This window comes from Crocuta crocuta, unplaced genomic scaffold, assembly GCF_008692635.1.
Source record: "Crocuta crocuta isolate KB4526 unplaced genomic scaffold, BGI_CrCroc_1.0 scaffold11, whole genome shotgun sequence".
NCBI classification, from domain to species: Eukaryota; Metazoa; Chordata; class Mammalia; order Carnivora; family Hyaenidae; genus Crocuta; species Crocuta crocuta.
The window spans coordinates 5,664,294-5,687,669 of NW_027528624.1; the positions used below are offsets into that span (position 1 = coordinate 5,664,294).

The 23,376-nt window shown below is 48.2% G+C and overlaps 1 protein-coding gene across 3 annotated transcripts in view; it reads left to right on the forward strand.

Annotated features, from left to right (window-relative positions):
• Nucleotides 1-21,616, forward strand: part of LOC144224187 (solute carrier family 22 member 1-like) — a 33,051-nt gene extending 11,435 nt beyond the window's left edge. Inside the window, exons 4-12 of one of the 3 annotated variants that reach the window (XM_077755061.1) lie at nucleotides 3,417-3,585; nucleotides 4,835-4,949; nucleotides 5,177-5,283; nucleotides 8,399-8,624; nucleotides 11,477-11,577; nucleotides 17,671-17,783; nucleotides 19,115-19,214; nucleotides 19,930-19,932; nucleotides 21,266-21,616. In XM_077755061.1, the coding sequence (XP_077611187.1) occupies nucleotides 3,417-3,585; nucleotides 4,835-4,949; nucleotides 5,177-5,283; nucleotides 8,399-8,624; nucleotides 11,477-11,577; nucleotides 17,671-17,783; nucleotides 19,115-19,214; nucleotides 19,930-19,932; nucleotides 21,266-21,332 (1,001 nt within the window). In that variant the 3' untranslated portion in view covers nucleotides 21,333-21,616. The remainder of the gene's footprint in view (nucleotides 1-3,416; nucleotides 3,586-4,834; nucleotides 4,950-5,176; nucleotides 5,284-8,398; nucleotides 8,625-11,476; nucleotides 11,578-17,670; nucleotides 17,784-19,114; nucleotides 19,215-19,929; nucleotides 19,933-21,265) is intronic. The other 2 variants (XM_077755060.1, XM_077755062.1) reach the window with 2 other exon arrangements.
• Nucleotides 21,617-23,376: the final 1,760 nt, after the last annotated feature.

The following is a 23,376-nucleotide window of genomic DNA, read 5'->3' on the forward strand; positions in this document are numbered from 1 at the left end:
CGGGGGGGGGGGGGGGGGGGAATGAGAAGGAACTAATCCTCAATAGTTACACCATGAGAACTGAATGTTTCCCCGGAAAGGTTTTTGAGGCCGCTGGTAAGATTAGCACGGGGTGCGCCCCGCCAAACGCTGTTAATAATAACACAGGCTGCCAGATAGAAAGGCAATGAGAGGGGACCCGTGGGGGACCCTGCAGAGCCACCCGGGAGCCATCCTCCTTGGCTGAGATGCCAGATGGCTGCGAGCACCAGGATTCCGGTTCCTCTGTCCTGTGTGACTTAATGAACCTCGGATGGGCCGCTGTTCCCTGAGGACGACTAGGTCGGGCCCTGAGGGGGGACGGTCCCTCAGGAGAGCAGTGACGCGTGCCTCCCGATTGGGACCCTTGCTGCCCTGTGGGGCCCACCTGACCCCCAACACTCAACGGCCCCGCCTCACGTCCCTGCCTCCTTGCCTCGAAAGGTTTGGCCGCAAGTTATGTCTCCTGGCCACCAGCCTCGCCAGTGCCATCTTGGGCGTCCTCACGGCCGTGGCGCCAGACTACCCGTCCCTGGTGCTGTTCCGCCTGCTGCAGGGGCTCGTCAGCAAGGGCAGCTGGACGTCTGGTTACATCCTGAGTAAGTGTCCGCAGGGCTGACGTTCTGCAGAGGTCAGGTGGGCGTGAGCAAGGGGACGGGGCCCACGTGCAGGTGGGTTTTGGGGGGAGAAGGGATGTTTGCAGGGTCTAGAGAAACTGTGGTCACTCTAGTTGCACGTGATAGTGTGACTGGGACACGGGCACTACGTGGGGATGGCCTTCCTCCCTCCCTCCCTCCCTTCCTTCCTTCCTTCCTTCCTTCCTTCCTTCCTTCCTTCCTTCCTTCCTTCCTTCCTAACTTCATTCTTTTGTCTGAGAGTCACTTAAATTACCACTTAAATAGATCAATCTTTCCATATCAACTCATCTATTTGGAAAAAGATCATGTGTTGGAATGGAAACATTTGGAAAAAGTTGATGTGTTTACAGCAGGGGAAAGGCAGGAAGGGGAGTCAGGGAAGGGAGTATTTAACATTTTAAATATGAAAGAACCAGCATGTCCTGAAAAGAAATACAACTCAACTGGTTTGAACCACTTGAAAATCAGAAGAGAAGAAGACAAAGAGGAAAAAAGAGAAGGGACAAACTTTTTTTTCCTACATACTTTTTTTTCTTTCAAATTTTTCTCTGAAGGGTAAGAAGAAAGAATGAAAATTACTTTCTTGGAAGGAAGTAGTATAGAAGAGCCGTCTATGCTTTCCTCAGCACATAGGTGGGCACATCAGGCAGCAGTGAGGACAATCCACAGTTTTGCTCATTGTAGAGAACAGAAAAGAAACAATGAGGTCCTTCCCTCTCTGAAGATGCTATCCTATGTCTTGGCATTCTGGGAAATGGTTCATTAACCAAGAGAAAGCAGGTTTCTCCCCCGAGAAACTGTGTGCTTAATGGGTTCAGTACATACGTNCTTCCTTCCTTCCTTCCTTCCTTCCTTCCTTCCTAACTTCATTCTTTTGTCTGAGAGTCACTTAAATTACCACTTAAATAGATCAATCTTTCCATATCAACTCATCTATTTGGAAAAAGATCATGTGTTGGAATGGAAACATTTGGAAAAAGTTGATGTGTTTACAGCAGGGGAAAGGCAGGAAGGGGAGTCAGGGAAGGGAGTATTTAACATTTTAAATATGAAAGAACCAGCATGTCCTGAAAAGAAATACAACTCAACTGGTTTGAACCACTTGAAAATCAGAAGAGAAGAAGACAAAGAGGAAAAAAGAGAAGGGACAAACTTTTTTTTCCTACATACTTTTTTTTCTTTCAAATTTTTCTCTGAAGGGTAAGAAGAAAGAATGAAAATTACTTTCTTGGAAGGAAGTAGTATAGAAGAGCCGTCTATGCTTTCCTCAGCACATAGGTGGGCACATCAGGCAGCAGTGAGGACAATCCACAGTTTTGCTCATTGTAGAGAACAGAAAAGAAACAATGAGGTCCTTCCCTCTCTGAAGATGCTATCCTATGTCTTGGCATTCTGGGAAATGGTTCATTAACCAAGAGAAAGCAGGTTTCTCCCCCGAGAAACTGTGTGCTTAATGGGTTCAGTACATACGTACTGGCCATGTGTATGTTCAATACGCGCTATTTGGCACATGGTTAGGGAGATGAACTTGGCATTGCACATTGCACATCGGCTGACCATCATGTGATCGTGGGCGAGTTCCATAATCTCGGGCCTCGATGCCCTCATGCGGGGACGGGGGTGGGGGTGGGGGAAGGTTGGCGGTACCCTGAGCAGATGAGCCACGTGGGTGGGGCTCGGAGCAATGCCTGCACTGTGCTGGCCCCGCCCAGTTGCTCTCTCTGTAGGGGAGGCGCTAGGGCGGGGCTGGGGCACTAAGCCGGAAGAGGCATTCCTTCCTCCCTGCCAGGAGCTCATCTGCTAGAAAAGACAGATGCCCAAGCGGGTATCTGTCTGGACAGGGTGAGGGCCACACCTCCTCTGAAGGCTTTCCCCACTGGCTTGCAGGTCCTCTTNGCCATGCCCTCCACTTCCCCACGCCTGCATCTGCCTCCTCGGGTCCTGCTGCCCGGCTTTACTTTCACAGCACACTCGGACCCACCGTCTCTTCGTCTGCTGCTGCCACTGGGCCCGAGCCCACACTGTCTTTTCGCCTCCATGTTGGTCTCAAGTCTCAACTCAGCGGCAGACGTGGGAGCGCGTTTGCCCCTCGAGGGACCGGCTCTGCAATTTACGCCATGCAAGCCAGCTTCTCTGAGCACCACCCTTCCACCCCCGTCCCTGGCCTCGCCCCACCCCCTGCCNGGTCCACCCCACGGCACTGCCTTCTGGAAAGCTGCGTCCCCTACCCTGGCCTGTCCTGATCCCCCCCACCAGTCAACATTTTGTTCCCCTGTGGTGTACAGTTTACTCCTTTGCCAGGTGTGCCCTCAGCCCTCTCTCTTGAGGAGGTGGGGTGTGCAGGCCACCACTGCCCGTGGAGCTGGCCACAGACCCCAGACACCCAGAGTGGTGCCAGGGCCCTCATTAAGTTAGTGAGCACTCCTGGGCCGAGGGAAACATCATAGCTCGGCCTGGAGCTCATCGGGGCCAAGCTCTGGGGAAGGAGAGGCGGACAGTGTAGAGCAGACTGAATCCCGAGTGCGCAACTGGCACTACAGACAGCAAATGGGGGAATCAGAGAAAGAACCAGCTCAAGAGAGGCTGGGACGAAGGGCGGGGTGTCTCGGGGACCCTTGAGCTGGGGAGCACCAGCGGGACTCGGGGAAGGAGCCTGGGGTCAGGTGGGGGGGCGGGTGGTCAGGTGCAGGGGCTCACCAGGGAGGGCGGGAGGCCACGGGGAGCGAAGGAGTCAGCATAGTGACTCTTTTCCTGTTTTAGTCACAGAATTCATGGGCTTGGGCCACAGGCGGACGGTGGCGATCCTCTACCAGACGGCCTTCACGGTGGGGCTCGTGCTGCTCTCGGGAGTGGCCTACGCTGTCCAGCACTGGCGGTGGCTGCAGCTGGCCGTCTCTCTGCCCACCTTCCTCTTCCTGCTCTACTACTGGTATGTGGGGCCCCCGAGGCAGCGCCGGCTCCTCTGTCTGGCCGCTGACCCCTGTGCGGTGACCTCGGCCGCCACACGGGCCGACCTGCGCATGGCCGACCTGCGCATGGCTGTGGTGGCCACAGGCATGGCTATAGGGCCGCTGCCACTATCTGTACCACCGGGGGTGTTCTGTATTCTGCTAATGGCCCTCATCGCCTGGGGAGCCGGACTCAAACGGAGCCGCTTTAAATTTGCATCCCCTTAGATAGAGAGGCAATGCTTCAAGTCAGACAAAACTCCACCTAGATACATGGAGGCATTTGCTGTTTGCTGAATGAATGAATGAATGAATGAATGGGTGGAATGTTCTTGGAGAATGTGCACGTTAGGCCATTGTGAAACACACCAGTCCAAATGAGGCGTTGCTCTCACCAGCTGTCAGCACTTGGCAGGGTCCCCAGGGAGAAGCCTCGGGACAGATGGATCGTGATGGTGGGGCAGGGAAGGGGTGCAGAGGGGGCCGTGGGCAGAAGCGCCTCATCCCTGCACCTTTGGTCACCACCCTGCTGAGGGCAAACCTTCTCTGTGGGCGGCGCTGAAGTAGACCCAGCCTCTCTCAACAAGGGCTCTCTGGGAGCGGTGCCCTTGTGGTCAGGACCAGCCTGCTCTCTCCCCGTCAGGCTGAAACCAGAGGGTCTGGGGGGTGGGGGGGGAAGGAGGGCCGGAGTGTGTTCAGAAGACCTTTTGCCAGAGAGTCTCAATCGTCAAGTTGTCACGTCCTTACCTGGTTTGAAATGGGCAGCATATCTCCCTGATGTTAAAGGGAAGTGGACATGGTTTTTTCCTTTTGGGAGATATTTCGAGACTCAGCCGCCCTCAAGTGACATGAAGACACTTGCTGTAGCACCAGGGGTGGGGGGGACACATGGAACATCCATTCTGGGTGAGGAATAGGGCTCCCCGCTTCCAGCAGAGAGTGGGGCCCCTGCTCCAGGAAATGAAGGCCACGTAGGAAAGCAACGGTTCCCTTTTTGCTTCTAAATCTTAGCAGGTGCCACTGAGAGTATGAGGGACCCACAGAGCTCCTTCGTGGGCTCCCTGGGCCAACACAGGGTGACTCCAGATCCTTGTCCACCAGCTGCTTGAGGGATGACAGTCCCCATGTGAGGAGGACGGGACGCTCAGAGCAACAACATCACTGTGACCAGGGCTTAAAATCGGGCGCGCTCTGGGGGAGGTGCCAAGCAGTGACGATCTGTGTCCGCAGGTGTGTACCCGAGTCTCCCCGCTGGCTGCTATCGCAGAAGAGAAACACCCAAGTGCTAAAGATAATGGACCGTATCGCCCGAAAGAATGGGAAACCTCCAGTTGCTGACGTAAAGGTGACGAGCTACTAAGGGCTTCCTCACGTCACCGAATTTGGGGGTTTGGTTTATGATTTAGAAAATGCTTCTGGGGCTGCCCTGAGAAGCAGGAAGACACTGGAGGAATTTGGGGTGATGGGTGCTGGGCACATGAATGCCGGTGACTGACCTCCGGGGTGCGGTGGCTCTCAGGACTTCTGCTCCCCCGCAGCTAGGCTGCAGCTGACGCTCCCACTCCCTCCTAGATGCTCTCTCTCGAAGAGGATGTCGCCGAAAAGCTGAGCCCCTCCTTCGCAGACCTGTTCCGCACCCCCCACCTGAGGAGGCACACCTTCATTCTGATGTACCTGTGGTAAGGGGCCTTTCCTCTGCCTTCCCTGTCAGAATCGGGGAGCAGGGTGCGTGGGTGGCTCACTTGGGTAAGCGGCCCGCTCTTGATTTCGGCTCAGGTCATGGTCTCACGGTCATAAGATCACACTGAGCATGGAGCCTGGTTGGGATTCTCTGTCTCTCTCTCTGCCCCTCCCCCCACCCCAAATAAATAAATAAACCTTACAGAAAAAGACAGTGGCGTAATGCTGGTAGAAAAAGAGAAGCATGAAAAGAAATTTCTAGATGGAGTTCAAGCAGTCAAAGAGCTCTTAGAAAGACATCTTTATTTCTCTCTTGGGGACTGAATAGTGTGAAAGACATCATTTCAGTAAGAAGAGCACGTTACGTGGGTGAGGTTAACAGTAAGATGAGTGAGATATGATGAAGGGCTCCTGAAGTTACCTCAAATCCCACGTGTCTCTTTGGGGAAGATGAGTCTTGATTTCACTTCGGAAGGTGGATGAGATTTCAGTGGCTCTTGGTGCCTCCAGAGATCCCTTCCTCACACCCTAGAACCTCAGAGACCTGCCCGAGACTGTCTTTATTATCCACTGATTACAGACCTCTTGGACACATACGGACTCAGGCATGTACCCCTTGCCCACCGCCATGGTCTGTACCCCCTCCAGGTGGCCATCTTGTGGTTCTCTACCCTGTTCCCTCAGGGGACATCGGGTTGACTCCCCATTACCTGGGCTTTGTCGTTGACATGCTCCTCTCACCTGGGCCTGGACTGTGGGCCTACCCTGCCGCTGGTATAACTCATTTCTGCTTCCATGTAAGGTTTTACTAGAACCAAGGGTTCAAACTAATAGGGTGGTGCCTGGCACACGGTAGCCCCACAAATATTTGCTGAAGGCTGAATGAATAAGCACCATTCCACAGACTCCCTCCCCAGAGCGTTAGACACCAGCCAGGCCTGCTCCCTTTGCACCACCAGTCACCTGCCGTGTCTCCGTGGTGGCTCCACAGCCAGCCCCACGATGGGTCCCGGGAGCCTTTGCAAACACCCCAGCTGCCCGTGCCCTTCTGTCTCCCTCCTCCCTTCCTCCCCGCCACTCGCTGCCCCCATTTCCATCCCCTGAGAGCTTCAGCTCCTCTGCTCTCACACCCCTGCACCCAAGCCCTCGGCAGATTCTGCTCTGTTTTGAAAATGTGTTCAGAATCTGCCATTTCGCCTCACCTGCCCTCTCAGTTCCCTGCCTGAGTGGTGTGATCTCTTGTCTGTGCTGCCGTGGTGCCTCTCAGGTGCCCTGTCTGTTCCTCCTCCCAAAGCAGGCAAAGGCCAGGCCACCCCCCTGTCCACACCCTCCCAATCCACTGAGGAGAAAACCAAATCCCTCTCCGTGGCCTCCAAGGCACTGACCCCGGACGCCTCTCTTCCTGGCCTCCTCTCCACCTGCTCCTTCACTGCCGTGTGACTGCAGAAGGCTTCACTGTTCATGACTCAGTTTCCTAATCAGCATGTGGGGTAATGAGAGGACCTACCTCCCAAGCATGTTGGCAGATTCACGAGATAACATGTATAAACGGCGTCCGACATAGACGCAGGATTCGCTCAGTACCACGAGCTGCTACTCTAACATGTACATGCAATTCATGGGTTCTGCCAACAGATGGCAGCCCCGCACATTTGAGAATCGGTTTCGGACGGGAAAATCAAGGTTACACATTCCTTTCTCTTAAATCAATGTCTTTATCAGTAATATGTGACTGTTCCCATTTAAGTGGCTAACTGGCACGGAGGGGCCCCTGGGCTTATCTGGACTCATTAAGCTGCTGGTGAGCGCCTTCCTTCACTCACCCTCTTCTCTAATCAGGAATGATTCAGGACTGGAAACAAGAGCGTTCCCAGTAGTTCTCTGCATGCAGCTTTATAAAATGAGGGACTATATTAATGGGACATATCAGTTGTGATCTCAGTTTTGGAGCTGATGGGCAATCGACATGCGGGGAGCAGAGCAATTAATCATCAACCAAAGTCTCTTCTCACAGTGCAAGTACCAGTATAATTGTAAAATGTGTCCAGCCTCCGCGATTACATAATGTCACCGAAAAGGACACATGGAGCTCTCTGAAGTCTCCCTGAGTGACTTAGCTGGTCCCCATTGGTCTAGGTGCTGTGTTCTGTGACCCTGCTCTGCTCCCCTGGACGACCGATGGATGGGTCGTGTGGTGAGCTAGAGGGTGGAAGAGAGGGGAACAGTGCCCCCGTGCAGCTAGGAAGACTTGGCCAGCATCTGCTCTGCTGTCTGTGGGCACTTGACCTTGGGGAGATGACATGATGACACCAATTACCGCTCATCTTTACTGAGCGCTTTTTCCATGCCAGGAAGCCCACCAGGCACTTTCTGTGGGGCAGGGAAGGGTGCAGAGAGCGCTGTGGAGAGAAGGAACTCGTCCCTGCCCCTTGGGTCACCGTCCTGATGAGGGCAAACCTTGTCTGTGGGTGGCGCCGAAGTAGACCCCGCCTCTCTAAACGAAGGCCGGCCTCTACACCTGTACGTCTGTGGTCAGGACTGGTCTCCCCTCGTCAGGGTGGAGCAAGGAGAGGCCTCTCTGCCTGAGTCTCCATTCTGGGTAGGACGGGACTTGCCCGAGTGTTCACGGAAGACCCTATCCCATTTGCTGATGAGGGAACTGAGGCACAGAGGGCTTAGCTAAGTTCCTTCAGGTCGCACGGCCCAGGCAGCAGCCTCATTACTGAACCTGCCCACTCGCCCTCTCCTGCCCATCCCCCTGTAGCTGCTAGGGAATTAGACGAGGTAAAGCCTGTGCAGGGCTCTGGGCAGCGCCAGGCCCCTGGGTTTGCAGGAAACAGTAAGGGTCATCGTCGGCGGGCTCTGGGACACGTGGTTATGTCCTGGAAGTCATTGTTTCACGTAAGTCTGAGAGGAGCTGCTCACTGAGGGCCCCTCTAGGCATCTTTCCTGACATTCATCCCTCTTCCCAGATCGCTCTTGGGATTCTAAATCAAGTGACCCGCGTTCATCTCCAGCTTGTAGGGACCTTTGTCCTCACTGCCAGAATCCTAACTCCCTGCTGTCCCGCAGACGGAGACTCTGCGTCAGACTCTGCCTCCCCTCTGTGCCCAGGTTCACCAGCTCCGTGCTCTACCAGGGCCTCATCATGCACGTGGGCGCCACGGGCGGGAACCTCTACCTGGACTTCTTGTACTCGGCGCTGGTTGAATTCCCGGCGGCCTTCATCATCCTCGTCACCATCGACCGCTTGGGCCTCATCCGCCCGCTGGCCCTGTCAAACCTGGTGGCGGCGGCGGCCTGCTTCACCATGATTTTTATCCCGCACGGTGAGCTGTCCGTCTTCATCATCTTCTAGGGAATCGAATTATCCAGCGGGGGCAACAGTGTTTTAGCTGCTTGATAAGCCCCTGGAATAAGAACAAAGACAAAGGCGGGGTGTTACCTTCATCTACAAGGTTTGTTTTCTTTTATTATTTTAAATTGAGGTATAACAGACACACAATGAGCAAACTATGAGTGTGCAAGCTGATGAATTTCTCCGTAGGGATATATCTGGGTACCATGACCCAGATTATGCGGAACGTTTCCAGCACCTTAGAAGGCTCCCCCATGGTCCCTGACAATCCATACTCAACCCCCCTGCTCAGGTCACCACTGCTCTGACCTCTGTCCCTGAAAATTAATTCTGATGGTTCTTGAACTTCATCTAAAAGGAGTCGTACGAGATGTACCCTATCTACTTGTCTTGCTTCATTCATTCTTTCCACCTGTGAGATCTGTCCACGCTCTCACGCCGGAGCCTGGTTTATATACGTTTTCCTTGTTGTGTAGCATTCCTCCGTATGAATCCCATGCCACTTACCTGTCCCACTGTTGACTGACCCTTGTGTGGTTTTCAGCATCTCCCTATTGGGATCTAAGCCACAGTGAACATTCTAGCACATTGTCTTGTCATGGTGCAGGCACTGATTTCCCTTGGGTACAAATCTGTGAGTGTATTTCCTGGGTCAGGGGCTGCATACAGGTACCTCTTAGTAGATACAAACAGGTTTGCAAAATGGTTGGACCAATTTATACTCCCAACCGATGAGGCCTGCGTGCCTAATTGTTCCACATCATCACCAACACTGGGTGTTGCTAGTCTTTTTCACGCCAGCCATTTCAGTGGGTGGGTGCTTTGGTCCATAATTCTTACGATCCAAGATAACCCAAAGCAGAATCATTTTAGCCAGTTTTAATTTTCAGTGCACAAATTGCCTTTCTTCTTTGTTCCTCTGAGATTAAGTAAGCCCTAAGGCAGATTTGCTATTCTCTCCGGTTTTATGGCTTGCGCTCTGGCCTTGCTGGTTAAATGAGTTGTTTTGGTAAGCTTTATGGAGAGTCGTGTGGGAAACGTTTCCTGAGCTCTTGTCTTCTCAAGGAACAGGCTGGATATAGATCAGGCTGAAAGTAAAAAAAGGCAGCTCAGTTTTCTTCCCCTTTCTTGCAGGCGGAGAGAACAAAGAAGACAGGGCAGAGGTCATCTGAAATAGATTTTACCCACTTTTGTCCCCGTTTTCTTGTTTCTAGAACCCAAGAAAGATAACTCAGCACTGGGTACAGAGAGGGAGCTTGAGTTCTGAGACTGTGCAGTTATCAGCCGGCCAGAGTCCAGGCACCCCCCCAGAGCCCCCCCTCCCAGCCGTCACCGTCTCCACTTGGCCTCGATTTAGTCCTTGCCCCATTAGATGATAAACATTCACTCCCTCGTCCAGGAAGTATTTCGAGTGTCTTCTCTGTGGCCAGCATGGATCTGTAGGTCCTGGGATCTCAGTGGCGAGCAAAGTGGAGAAAGTTCTTCCCTTGCAGGATTTACATTCTGGAGGGAAAAACAGAGGGTGAAGCGTGGTGGGCTTAATCCTTGGTGTGGCGGTCAGGGGTGGCCTCAGGAGACCTGAGTGAGGGGAGGGAGCCGTGTTGCCATCTAGGGAATGTGCTTCCCAGGCAGGGGACAGAAGTGGGAGTCTCCCTGGGAGGGCAGAGCTGAGAATTCAAGAAACAGCTGGAATCCTTGTGCCTAAAATCAGGAGAGCAGGGGCGGGAGCGCCGGACAGGGGCCCAGTTTGCGGGAGGCGGCCTTGGACTGTCCCTCAGTGTGGAAGAAGGCTCTGGGCAGGGACATTCCCTGTAGAGAGTGGCCCCAAGCACCGAGGGAAGCCAGGGCAGTAGGACAGCTCAATAGATCAAAGACCCCGGACTTTGTGGCAAGGTCTCCCCTCAAGATGATCTTCCTCATCTTTTCTCTTCGGGAAGCTGGGGCGCATCCTTGATTAGCGCAAGGTGGACAGCCGCAGGAGGCTGGGAGACTGGGCTGCACCTGGTGGCCAGCTCCTTCCTAAGGCCACCGCGTCCTCTCTCCTGGGAGCCTCACGCTGGTGGAGTGAAACAGAGTTTGGCTTCTGTGAGCAGCCAGTATCTGGGGACAGGGGTAGAGACAGCATAGTGGCTGTGACCCCAGAGGCTCCTGGCTTGTGACGGGAGCCACTTGCATGTGTTAGCGTTTGGGGTGATCCCAGTGGAGTGGACCAAGGTGCCCAATTCTTGGATCAGTCCTCAACAGGGAGCGGGCTTCCTGGACCTTCATGTAATCAAGAGTCTCACAGCAGTCAGCCTAATACTCACACCTGAGACTATCTTGAGAGGTGTTTTGGTTTAAAAAATGTGTTTGGAAGCGAACACTAGAAACCTGGTCTGTTGGCTCCAGGAGACTGACTCAGGGGCTGCATTATTGTGGACCTACTATATTTCAGGTGCTAGCTGGGCTACCGTTACGTGATAATTAAAAAGCCAGCATTTATTAGTGGTCATGGTGGACATTTGGCAAGTATTATCTCAAAATCTCACAGCAACTTATAGGCTGGCTGTAATTATTCCCATTTTACAGCCGAGGAAACCAAGACATGAGGAAGTAAGTCACGTGGCTGACAGGAGGCAGAGCTGAGCCTCGAAGCACACGTTCTTTCCCCTGCACCGAGGACCCCCCTCATGTCACTATCAAGTTCTGAAACCTCTCAGAACTCAGTGTACTTATCCCAGAAGGAAAGAGTTAGACAAGACAGTCCTTCAGGCCCTTCCACCTCTAAAGGCCAAGCTTCTTAACGTGGCCCCTTGATGGAGTGAATTCTTTGACCACAGTCCTTATNTCTACAGTGGCTAAGCATCACAGTAGCTTGTGTCGGCCGAATGGGAATCACCATCGTGTTCCAAATGGTGTGCCTGGTGAACGTCGAGCTGTATCCCACATTTGTCAGGTGGGTGCACAAAGCGAGGTGCGCTGGGGGAGGTTGGGTGGCCCCTGAAATAGCTGTGCACCAACCAGGCTCAGCGAGGACCAGCATTTCCAAGGCAGCTCTTCAACACTCCCCCAAGGTCCGTTTGGACATTGAGGTGGGAGTTGGGCCTCAAAGAGAGTGTCGGCGCCCAATGATAGGAGAGAATGTGAGCTGGAAAGATTGGAGGTGACAGTGCAGAGGGTGAGCACCAGAGAAAAGGCGTCCGCGTAGAGATGGGAGGGAGTGGGAGACGGAGTTTCAGCCGAGCCCACGGCACGGACTAGTTGCGTGGACTCTGGCAGCTCCACCCACGCCGGCAGATACATGTGGCTTAAACAGCATTCTGATTGGCACAGTGATACAGAAAGCATTTCTAGACATATGCCCTCTTGCCCCTAATGTCATTATTTCCATCTTACAGATGGGGAAGTTGAGGTGCAGAGAGGGATAGAGAAGTTGCAAGAGGCACACAGCCAGAAAGTGACAGGGCATCTTTCTGACCTTGAGGCTGGTGCCTTTCCTGTGATGACACAATGCTTTTCCGTAAACAATGTTTGCTGCATAGCAACGGGCCTAAAAGACTTATTGTTTCAAGTCACGTTTAGACCAAAACTCACTCTAACCAATATAGTGCACAGTTTGCTGTATTTTTACTATATATGTACTCATTTCCCTGCCACTGCAATCAGTTTGGAGACATTTCCATCATCTCCAAAGGCTTCCTTCCCCACCCCCAGCACCTGGCAACCACTGATTTGATTTCTCTCCCTTTGGTGTTACCTTATCCAGAATGTTCTGTAAATGAAGTCACAAGGCAGGCAGACTTTGTGTTTGTCTCCTTTCACTCTGCATAATGCTAATAGTGATGCATAATAATAATAATAATGCATAATAATCCATGCTCTGTTCCTTCTGAGTGAGTGCTGAGTGCTACTCACTCCAGTGTGCAAATGAAGTACCACAATTTGTTTATCCATTTCCCAGTTTATTGACATTGGCTGTCTCCAGCTTGCAGTGACTATTATATAGCTGCTCATAAACATTCAGGTATGGGTCTTTGAGTGGATATATGTTTTCAGATCTCTTGGCCAAAAACTTAGGAGTGGCTCATATGCTAAGTGTGTGTTTAAATTTATAAGAAAGCGTCAGAATGTTTTCCTAAGTGGCTGCACCATTTTGTATTCCACCAGCCACACGTGAGAGATCCGTTGTTTTATGTCCTCATAAGGACCTGGTATTGTTAGGGTGCTGACAAATTTTTTAGTTTTCTAAGTCATTCTAAGAGGTAGTGGAATTATTGTGACTTTACGTTACATTTTCCGAATCACTAACAATGTTGAGCATTTTTGTATGTACTTACTGCCATCTGTATTTTAGGAGACTTGATTTTCCATGAAGATTTAAAAATTTTTTTAAATCTTTATTTATTTTTGAGAGAGAGAGAGAGAGAGAATGTGAGCAGGGGAGAAACAGAGAGAGAGGGAGACACAGAATCTGAAACAGGCTCCAGGCTCCGAGCTCTGTGCACAGAGCCTGATGCGGGTCTTGAACCCACAATCCGCGAGAACATGACCTGAGCCGAATTCAGACGCTTAACTGACTGAGCCACCCAGGCGCCCCATGAAGATTATCTTTATTGTACAAGAAATTAATCACTTTATTTAAAGGTTTAATTCTGACCTTTGTTAAACTTAAACTCTCTTTGGTCTGTGTAACTCTTTCTTGCGTCCTATTCCTCCTGTTATCTTGCTAGTAGTTTCTAAGAAATATTCCAGCTCCCCAGTCTCCCAACTGCACAGCAGTCTGAACCATCAGTCAGCTGGAAGATGCGACAGTGGCTCTGATGTACTCTCCTCTTCCCCACCTGCCCTTCATTAAAAGGCTCTGTCTTATATTCTCATCTATAAAAGGTTGCTTGGACTGAGTACAAAGAGATGAAGGCAGATTAAAGAGAAAATCTTCCACATTTGGCAGTCCTGAGCCCAGAGTCTAAAATAGCTGGGCCAAACAATTCCATTGTCATGGCCACTGGGCCCATGGGACTGGCTGAAAATGTAAACTGTCAAAGGGCCCGAGTCCCCACTCTTGTGGGGAAGAAAGCCAAGCAACCCATCTCAAGGAGCCATTTGTGAAAAGAGCCTGTTGATAAAGATTCTCAGTAACTAGCAACGGAAACCAGATGTTCAGAAATAACTTTAGGGGCACTGAGGTGGCTCAGTCGGTTAAGCGTCCAACTCATGGTTTTGGCTCAGGTCATGATCTCATGGTTTGTGATTTCAAGCCCCACCTTGGGCTTTGAACAGAGAGTGTGGAGCCTGCTTGGGATTCTCTCCTGCCTCTCCCTCTCTCTCTGTCCCTCCCCTGCTCACACATTATCTATCTCTCAAAATAAATAAATAAACTTAAAAAAAACCTTTAAATGTGATCCACACATACACAAGAATAAGACAGTTATGAAAGATCTGATATTTTCAATCGATAGAATCAAATCTAAATTGTTTTTTAAGAAAAGGATTATTCTGGTTACTTTATTACTTTACAAGAACCCCAAAGAGAAAAAATGACTATTGAAGCCATCTTGACCCTGCTTCTTATTCACAGGAGGCTTTGGAAACGAACAGCCTCCTTCTGACTGCAGCGCTTATTGTCAAGAACATTCTTTTAGCTTCAATAGGCTCTGCCTTGCGTTGGAAATTGTCTTTCCTTTTTGTGTCCTCATGACAGCATGAGCTCCCTGTGAACAGGAACGACAAATCATACTTCTCTGTACCTGTTCTAGAGCTGTACTGAGCGGTCCCTACATGCCCGCAGAATGGCCAAGTGAACAAAACACATCACGTGATGTTCCTGTTGCTTCCAGCTTCTGTGTGCTTATTAATTGTCTTTACTTTTTTAAGATGTAATTTCTTAAAATAATGGCATCTTTTCTTTCTCCTCTTGGAAATCACACTGAAGCTACTTGAAAAATGAGAATAAACAAACCTGCAAATACCAGCCTTAAAACGAGAATGATCCTGGGGGCACCTGGGTGGCTCAGTCGGTTGAGCATCTGACTTTGGCTCAGGTCATGATCTCACGGTTTGTGGGTTCAAGCCCCGTGTTAGGTTCTGTCTAAAGAAATAGAGTATTAAATGTATTAAATAAAATAAAGGTAACATTTTGAATAAAAATACAGACCTTCCAGGGCACCTGGCTAGCTCAGTGGGAAGAGCATGGGATTCTTGATCCGGGGGTCATGAGTTCAAGTCCCACATTGGGTGAAGAGATCACTAAAAAAAAAGTAAACTTAAAATAATACAAACCTTCCAAATTATCAGGAAAAAAATACACATAACCGACACATATTGAAAATAAGACACTAGAAGCAATAAAAACCATGACATAAAAGCTAAAGACAGAATTAAAACCAAGCATTTCTGACATTTAAGTAAACACAAAGAGACTCAAGTCCTCTATTAAAAATAAAGAGACTCCTTGAGTTGATTACAAAGCGAAACTGAACAATTTGCTGTATAGTTGAAGTATAACTTTTCCTTGGAAAGGTTAAAAAGAAAAGAATGCATGAATGCAAACAAAAATATAGCAAGAGCCGTAATCTTATCAGACAAAATTGAATTTATGCCAAAAATGTATTTAATAAGATAAGAAGTCCCTAAACAATGATAAAGAGGAAACCCACAATGGTCTTACAGGGAGATTTTACAACATGTAATTAATAGAAAATTCCAATGATACTCAAACTATGCTAGACTATAGCAAAAGGAGAAAGATTTTTTAAAAAAATTTTAATAAAGCTAGCATAATACTGGTATCAAAGACAACAAAGATAAAGAAAACAAGAAAACTATAGGTAAATATTATTTGTGAAATTTGATTAAAATCCCAAACTATATTTTACCAAACAAAATAGTGGAGACATTAAAATAATAATATATCATATCTAAGATGAGTTACTCAGGAACACAAAGATAGTCCAGTATTGGAAAATCTGATAGTATAATTCATGCTTATTAATAGATTGAAAGAGTTTTATAGAGCTAATAAATTAAAAGCTGAAAAATTAAAACTGTACTATATTATTTCCATAGTCAATGAAATGCATTTAATAAAATTCAACATCTACTCTTATTATTACAATCTTTCTACAAAACATGGATGGATAATTTTACATATAATTTCTTCAGTATACTTTTTCCAGCTAAGAAGAAACATCCCATTGAAATCTGATAAAGTGAGTTATAAATATATTTAAAGACATAGTGGCAAACACTGAGAGTTGATATAATCAACCAAGATGAGGTAGTACAGGGAGGGACTGGGAAAGAATGTACTACTTCTACTTATTTATTTAAAGTTTTTTCAATGTTTATTTTTGATAGAGGGAAAGAGAGTCAGAGCATGACTGAGGGAGAGGCAGAGAGAGGGAGACACAGAATCCAAAGCAGGTTCCAGGCTCTGAGCTGTCAGCACAGAGCCCGATGCGGGGCTCGAACCCACGAACAGAGAGACCATGACCTGAGCCAAAATTGGATGCTTAACAGATGAGCCACCCAGGAATGTACTATTTTTATAATTACTCATTGTAGGGAGTAAGAGATTATGCAAATAGGTATCATAGAAGAAGCTTAAAGGTCGCATCCTAAAGGATAAATTTTTCCCAGTTTAATTTTCCTCACTTAACCATGTTTTTAAAACAAAGCTTAACATTATTTATAGGAATACAAAAATACCCAGCACTGAACAAAGTAAAATGTATCAACTGTCAAAAGAAATATGAATGTCCTAAACACCCCAGTTAAAAGACAAGGATTGGGGCACCTGGGTGGCTCAGTCGGTTAAGCGTCCGACTTTGGCTCAGGTCATGATCTCACGGTTCGTGGGTTTGAGCCCCGCGTTAGGCTCTATGCTGACAGCTCGGAGNTGGATACTGCCTATCAAAATCTCACTTTAAATATAGGGGCAGAGACAGTTTAAGAGTAAAATGACGATGGGGCACCTGGGTGGCTCAGTTGGTTAAATGTCTGACTTTGGGTCAGGTCATGATCTCATGGTTTATGGGTTTGAGCCCTGCATTGGGTTCTGTTCTGTCAGCACAGAGTCTGTTTTTGAGCCTCTATCTCCCTCTCTCTCTGCCACTCACACGTGCTCTCTCTCTCAAAACAAAGAAACTTAAAAAAAATGAACTTAAAAAATAGAGTAAAAAGATGGAAAAAGATGTTATAAACAGATAGTATAAAAGGATGGAAAAAGATACTGTGGCCATATTTGTAGAAGTTAGAGTAGATGTCAGAGCAAAGACTATCACCAGGGATGAAGAGGGTCCTTTCAGGGAGGATAATTTCTCTGTTTCTCTTCTAGCCTTCTTTGTCCTTCCATCCCTAACACCTTCTCTCTCCCCTTCCCTATGTCTTCATGTAACAATCAAAGCAAGCAACCAACCAACCAACAAAGAAACCCCAAAAGAACTCTCCTCACACCAAGCCGTTCTCCAACGTTCCAGACACCACCTGGGTACCCCGTTCCATTCTGGTGGGGACCACGTGGAGTTAGTGCAGATGCCACAGGGTAAGGTAACTGGCCCCACCTCGGATGCCAGGCACGAGCCCCACGTTGTCGCCTGGACTTCGGACTTACTGGCTCTAAATCAGGACTCCCATAGCCCCCTCCTCACGTTCAGTAATTTGCCATGTCTCACGGAACTCAGAGAAACACTTACAGTTACCGGTTTATTATATAGGACATAATAAAGGATATAAATGACCAGCCAGATGAAGAGGTAGTAGGGTAAGGTCTGGAAGGGTCCCAAGCACAGGAGCCTGTGTGCCCATGGAGGTGGGGTGGGCCACCCTCCCAGCACGTGGAGATGTTCACTGACCTGGAAGCTCTGAACCCCATAGTTGAGGGTTTTTACAGAGGCCCTGTTACGTAACATGATCGATTGAAAATCATTGGCCATTGGTGATTAACTCTGTCTCCGACCTTTCTTCCCTCCCTGTGCTGGCTGTCGGATAAGGTTAACATTTGGAAGTTGGATCACAGAAGTATCATCTCTTTTGTTCTCTGTTTTATCAGGAACCTTGGAGTGATGGTGTGCTCTTCCCTGTGCGATCTGGGCGGGATCATCACCCCCTTTCTGGTCTTCAGGCTGATGGAGGTCTGGCAAGGCTTGCCACTCGTTTTGTTTGGTAAGACTCCCTGGGATGTTTATTATTGCTTCTCCCCACCCCAGCGTGATTACCCAATAACTATTTGATGAGTGAATGATGTCCTCCAGTGAGTTCACAGATGACACGGGTGGCGCCTGGCGTTTCGCTGTCTCCTGGCTCACTCTGTCTTGCTCCAGGGGGAAGACAGGAAGCCATTCCCGGGAGGCAAGCCAGAGGTTGACATTTGATGGCTCTGGAGCCTGATCATTGATCTTACAGGACAGAAGTTGAGAGACCTTTTGACATAGCCTCCTCCTTTCTTATGAATTTGACTCCCAATTTTTGTGCATTTAACATGTAATTGCTGGAGGCTTAAAGTTGCTAAATTATCATCCTGCTGCTTAACAGTTGAAATAGATACAAGGAGGCAAATGGGAATTGACGTTTAGTATCAGCTGTGATGGTGATGAAGTTGGGTTAGAGGAGGAGGAGGCGACTCTTCTCTCTCCAAACTGAGACCCTGGGGTCTCCAAGACCCTGCTTACCCATTTGGTGGAAGGCAGAACGACCACCTACGTGCAGAGAGCTGCCGTGGCTGGGGCCCAGGCATAGCTTGAGGGAGAGGGCAGAGGAGAGAGGAAGAGAGAAATAAGGAGAGGGGTGGAGAAGGAGGGAGGAGGGCTGGGGAGGGAAAAATGAGAGAGGCCCACACTGCCCACAAATATATTATCTATGCTTCATATCAAATATGTAGTAACATAATATTAATATATAGTAACTACGGTATATATTATAGTTTATATATGGTAACTATTATATATTACATACAAAACAATACATTATAATGCAATTAACATGTGTAGTTTTGTATATGATAACTAGAATACATAGAATATACATTATATATAATAAATCTGCTAACACTTAAACATCAGATATCATCAAAGTTATTCTTATGTAGAGGTAAAGGCAATATTCCCTTTTCTTTTTTTTTAATGTTTTATTTATTTTGAGGGGTGTGTAGAGAGAGAGGGAGAGAGAGAGAATTCCAAGTAGGGTCCATGCTGTCAATGCAGACTCTAACTTGGGGCAGGAACTCACGAACCGTGAGATCATGACCTGAGCCAAAACCAAGAGTCAGACGCTTAATGGACTGAGCCACTCAGGCACCCCAATATTCCCCTTCCTCACTCTGACATTTCCCACAATCCTATTGCTTTGACTTTCATTTTCTAAGTGTTCCCAACTTCTAAACACCAAGTGTCTGTCACAGGTGCATTACCTAGCCATCTTTTTAGCTAGCGGTCGACATCCCTACATGCTGTTGGCTGTGCTCAAACGGCTCCGTGTGAACTCTGTTTTGTTTGAAGCGATATTGGGCCTGGTTGCCGGGGGGGTTACGCTGCTTCTTCCTGAGACCAAAGGAGTCACTTTGCCAGAGACCATCGAAGATGCCGAGAACCTTGGGAGGTGAGCCTGTGGTGCCTGGGGCCTCGGGGGTCACATGAGTGAGACCTGCACCATGGCACCTCCACTTCATCTATATTAGAACTTCAGGAGAGCTTCACAGATATCTTTTTTTTTTTTTTCTTCACTCAGAGCTGCTGTAGAGAGAAACACGACACAAATAGCCAGTAGCTTTGGATGAGGAAAGATTGGAGAGCACGAATACATGGTTTTGGTTGGCAGTTACCTCTTCTGAACTGTGGGACTGAGAACATGTGTCTGAGATGCTGACTGAACAAGGGCTGAGTCCCTAGCTCATGAAGAGTTAACTGCTCTGAGTTGGGAATTATTCTTAAATCAATCTTTTGTCCTTGTAGCAATTGTTGGTTCTGATTCTTTAAACATTTTTTTAAAGGTTTATTTATTTATTTTGAGAGATAGAGAGAGAGCAGGGGAGGGGCAGAGAGAGGGGGAGAATCTCAAGCTATGAGGGAGAATCTCTGTGCTATGAGCACAGAGCCTGATGCAGGGCTTGAACTCAAGAAACTGTGAGATCATGACCTGAGCCCAAATCAAGACTTGGACGCTCAACTGACTGAGCCACCTGGGCGCCTCTGTTGGTTCTGATTCTTTAGTGACTTCTTAACAAAGGAAGAATGACTTACAACTTTCATTCTTGTGACAGGGACAAGGGCTTTATTAGAGCAATAAAAAAGGAAAGGAATAAGCAATGATTGAGGAGGTGGAGGCCTCTCAGATCCCCCTCCAGGCTCACTTGATGGATTCCATAGGAAAGACACATGAGTCCCTGAGACATAGAGAGAATGGTCAGTGGAGTCAAAGAGACCTGGGCTCAAATCCAGTCATCTACTTGGGATGTCATTGAACCTTACAGGAAATTAACCTCCTTGCCTGACAAATAGCCACAATAATACTCAGCTTGGAGGACTGCTGGGAACATTCAATGAGATAAGGTGGGGGACAGTGACTAATCATGTGCCCCACATATAGCAGGTGTTCAACAAATCTTAGATTTGTCTCCATTCTTCTTGCATATTGTGTAAACTCCTCAGTGGTTCTCAAAACTTAGCATGCAGAAGGATCACAAAACAAAAAGCTTACTGAAATGCAGATTCCCAAGGCCACTAGGATTTTTGATTTAGTAAATGAAGGGTGGGACCCAGGAATCTGTGTGGTCAGTAAGCTCTGCCGATAAAGCCCATTTAAGTGCTTCGTAAACCTCACTTTGAGAAATTCTGGGTGTCTCAGTACTGATAGGGGACAAAACTATTTTTTTAAGTTTATTTATTTTGAGAGACAGCGAGAGCGTGAGAGAGTGAGTGAGTGTGTGTATTGGGGGTTGGGGGAGGGGCAGAGAAAGAAGGAGAGAGAGAACCCCAAGCAGGCTCCTTCCTCACTGTCAGCTCAGAGCCTGACTCGGGGCTCAGTCTCATGACCGTGAGATCATGACCTGAGCTGAAATCAAAGTTGGACATTTAACCAACTGCGCCACCCAGGCGCCCTGGGACAAACACTCTGATTTAACTGTAAACACATTTTCTAGTCGCCAACAATGTGCTTTTTTGGTCCCAAATGGATAGCTAATATTGATTATCAGGTTAAAAAAAATTTTTTAATGTTTATTTTTTTTTGAGAGAGAGACAGAGCACGAATAGGGAAGGGGCAGAGAGATAGGGAGACACAGAATTGGAAGCAGGCTCCAGGGTCCAAGCTGTCAGCATAGAGCCCAATGCAGGGCTTGAACTCACAGACTGTGAGATCATGATCTGAGCTGAAGTCAGGCGCTCAACCAACTGAGCCACCCAGACACCCCTGATTATCAGATTTTAAACGATGTCATTACAATTTGTTGATAAGCACCGGGTCAGGTTTAGAGATACCACTCTGCTGGTCCCTTTTGTGTTGCTGGCTACCCTCCTTTTCTCCTTTTGTTTTGAGACATATTCCCATGGACGATTTGTAATCGTTTTCTTCTTCTTTTCTCTCTCTCTCAATAGTTTCTTAGTCAAACCATTGTTTATTTTAACGTCCATTTTTATTTTTGGCTGCTACAGGATCGCCAAACCCAAAGAAAACACGATTTACCTTCAGGTCCGGACAGCAGAACATGCAGGCACCTAAGAGAGAGGCTTCATGGAGACCAACGAACAGAAGAAGTGCTTCGAAACCCTGATTTCTCTGGGCTCTTCCTCACACTTAACCTGCCCCTAAACCGATATCCTGAAGAACACCGAATGTGCTTCGTTTTACTTTATTTTCTTTCTTTACATCTCCCAAGGCCCTGGCTCTCTTTTATCCACTTACCTTTCCTCGCAGAAACTGTTGGTAGTTACCAGTTACTTAATTACCTGAAGTGTTTTAAAGATCCAATAGAGTTTAAATATTGCTATGAAAGAGGCCTCTGTAACCGGTTTCCTAGAATCTGTGTTGTTTCATTCACTCTGAAAGAAAATGCCTTTGTACTTGCAGTATCTATCTTGGCAAAAATATTTCAAGGTGTAGCTTTCTTGAAGGGCACTTGGTTTTCAAACATGGCGACCCTCCCAGCAGACCATACCCGAATCGCATTTACATCCGACTCACAGACAAAAGCGAGATCCTCAGCCAAAGGCCAGGAGTACTGTAACCTTTTTAGGAGGCAGTCTCTGCCACCTTTGCTCCAGGAATGTTGTATTCAATTTCACCCTTGGTTTTCATTCTTGTTGGTGATTCTAGAAGGTAAACTCCTATGCCAACTCTAAAATATTGTAGTGCATATATCAAAGAGTTCAGTTTACTATCAGTTATGTAGTAACTGGTTTAAGTTCTGGTGGAAGAAGTGATTTCATTGCTGGAGTACACAAAAACTTTTATTTTCAAATTTCTTTACCTGTGAAATAAGCCAAAGACAACATAATAGCCAGCCTTCAGGGCACATCGGGGAGAAAAAAGTTTCTAATGTGAATCGGAGGCATCAGGAAAGACGTGTGTTGTGTTATCAGCACTTCTGGCCTGATTGGCTGAGCTCAGTGGCCTCAGGGACATGAAGGTCTGAGCAGCCTTTGATCTTCCTTTCGGAATGGACATTGGTGACTTGGAAAAAAAAAAAAAAAAGAATGTTCTTGTCTTCCAAATTCTATTTTAAAGACACATCTAGGGGAGGCGCCTGGATGGCTCAGTCAGTTGAGCATCTGACTTTGGCTCAAGTCATGATCTCATGGCTTGAGGGTTTGAGCTGTGCATCGGGCTCTGTGCTGACAGTTCAGAGTGTGGAGCCTGCTTCACACTCAAGAGGGGTGTGTAGGCGAGCAAGGCAGGAAGCGCTCCCTTTCAGCCTTGTGCCTAGGACACCGTGTGGCCTCAGAGAGGCAGCATGACGTCATGGGAAGAGTCCGGACTCTGCTATGACCCAGAAGTAGTTGCCACATCTCCTTCACCATTACTGATTTTGTGGCTCCTTAACTGTCCAAGCACCCATGACCTCCTGGCACCCACCTCTAGGTGGGTTCTGAGGATGCTGTGAGAAAGATACAGAAAGCTGCAGAGTGTCACCCAGAGATGTCACAGCAGCCTCCGTGCGACGTGGTCCCCGCATCTGTAGCCCACATGGGAGTCAACCATCTCCATCCAATCGGCTTGCTCCCTGCACCTGCTTGTGAAGGACGCCGCGTCCGACTGTCTGCCCTACTTCTGCCTCCTCCGCGCAGGTGAAGGTTGAATGTCTGATGTTTCAAGGTGTCGCTGGAGCAAATCAGAGACATAGTAGGCTTACTAAACAGAGACGCTTTTCAAGAGGCCATTTATGAGACACATTCATAGATAGAAACTCCTTCAGTCATGGCACCAACATTTTAAAGCTGACATTATCTCCATTTCAAACTCGAGAAAGCTAAATTTGGAGGCAGTGAGTGGATTGTGCTGATAAAGCAAGGAACTGGGCCTTGTATTTCGATCTTCTGGACCAGATCACAGGAGAGATTATGAGCCTGAAGTCTACACATCAAACAATGAAGAAGAGAGGGAACTGTTTTAAGAGGCATGATCTCTTGTGAAAGAGTTTCTTGGTCTCAGAGACTTCCATTCCTGGCTTTTCTGATTGTCCGTTTGTCCCCTGTCACAGGCCTGTGGGTTGAATGGAAGGACAGAGGGAAGCCCTGACTGTGCTCTGGGCAGCGGTCTGCCCCGT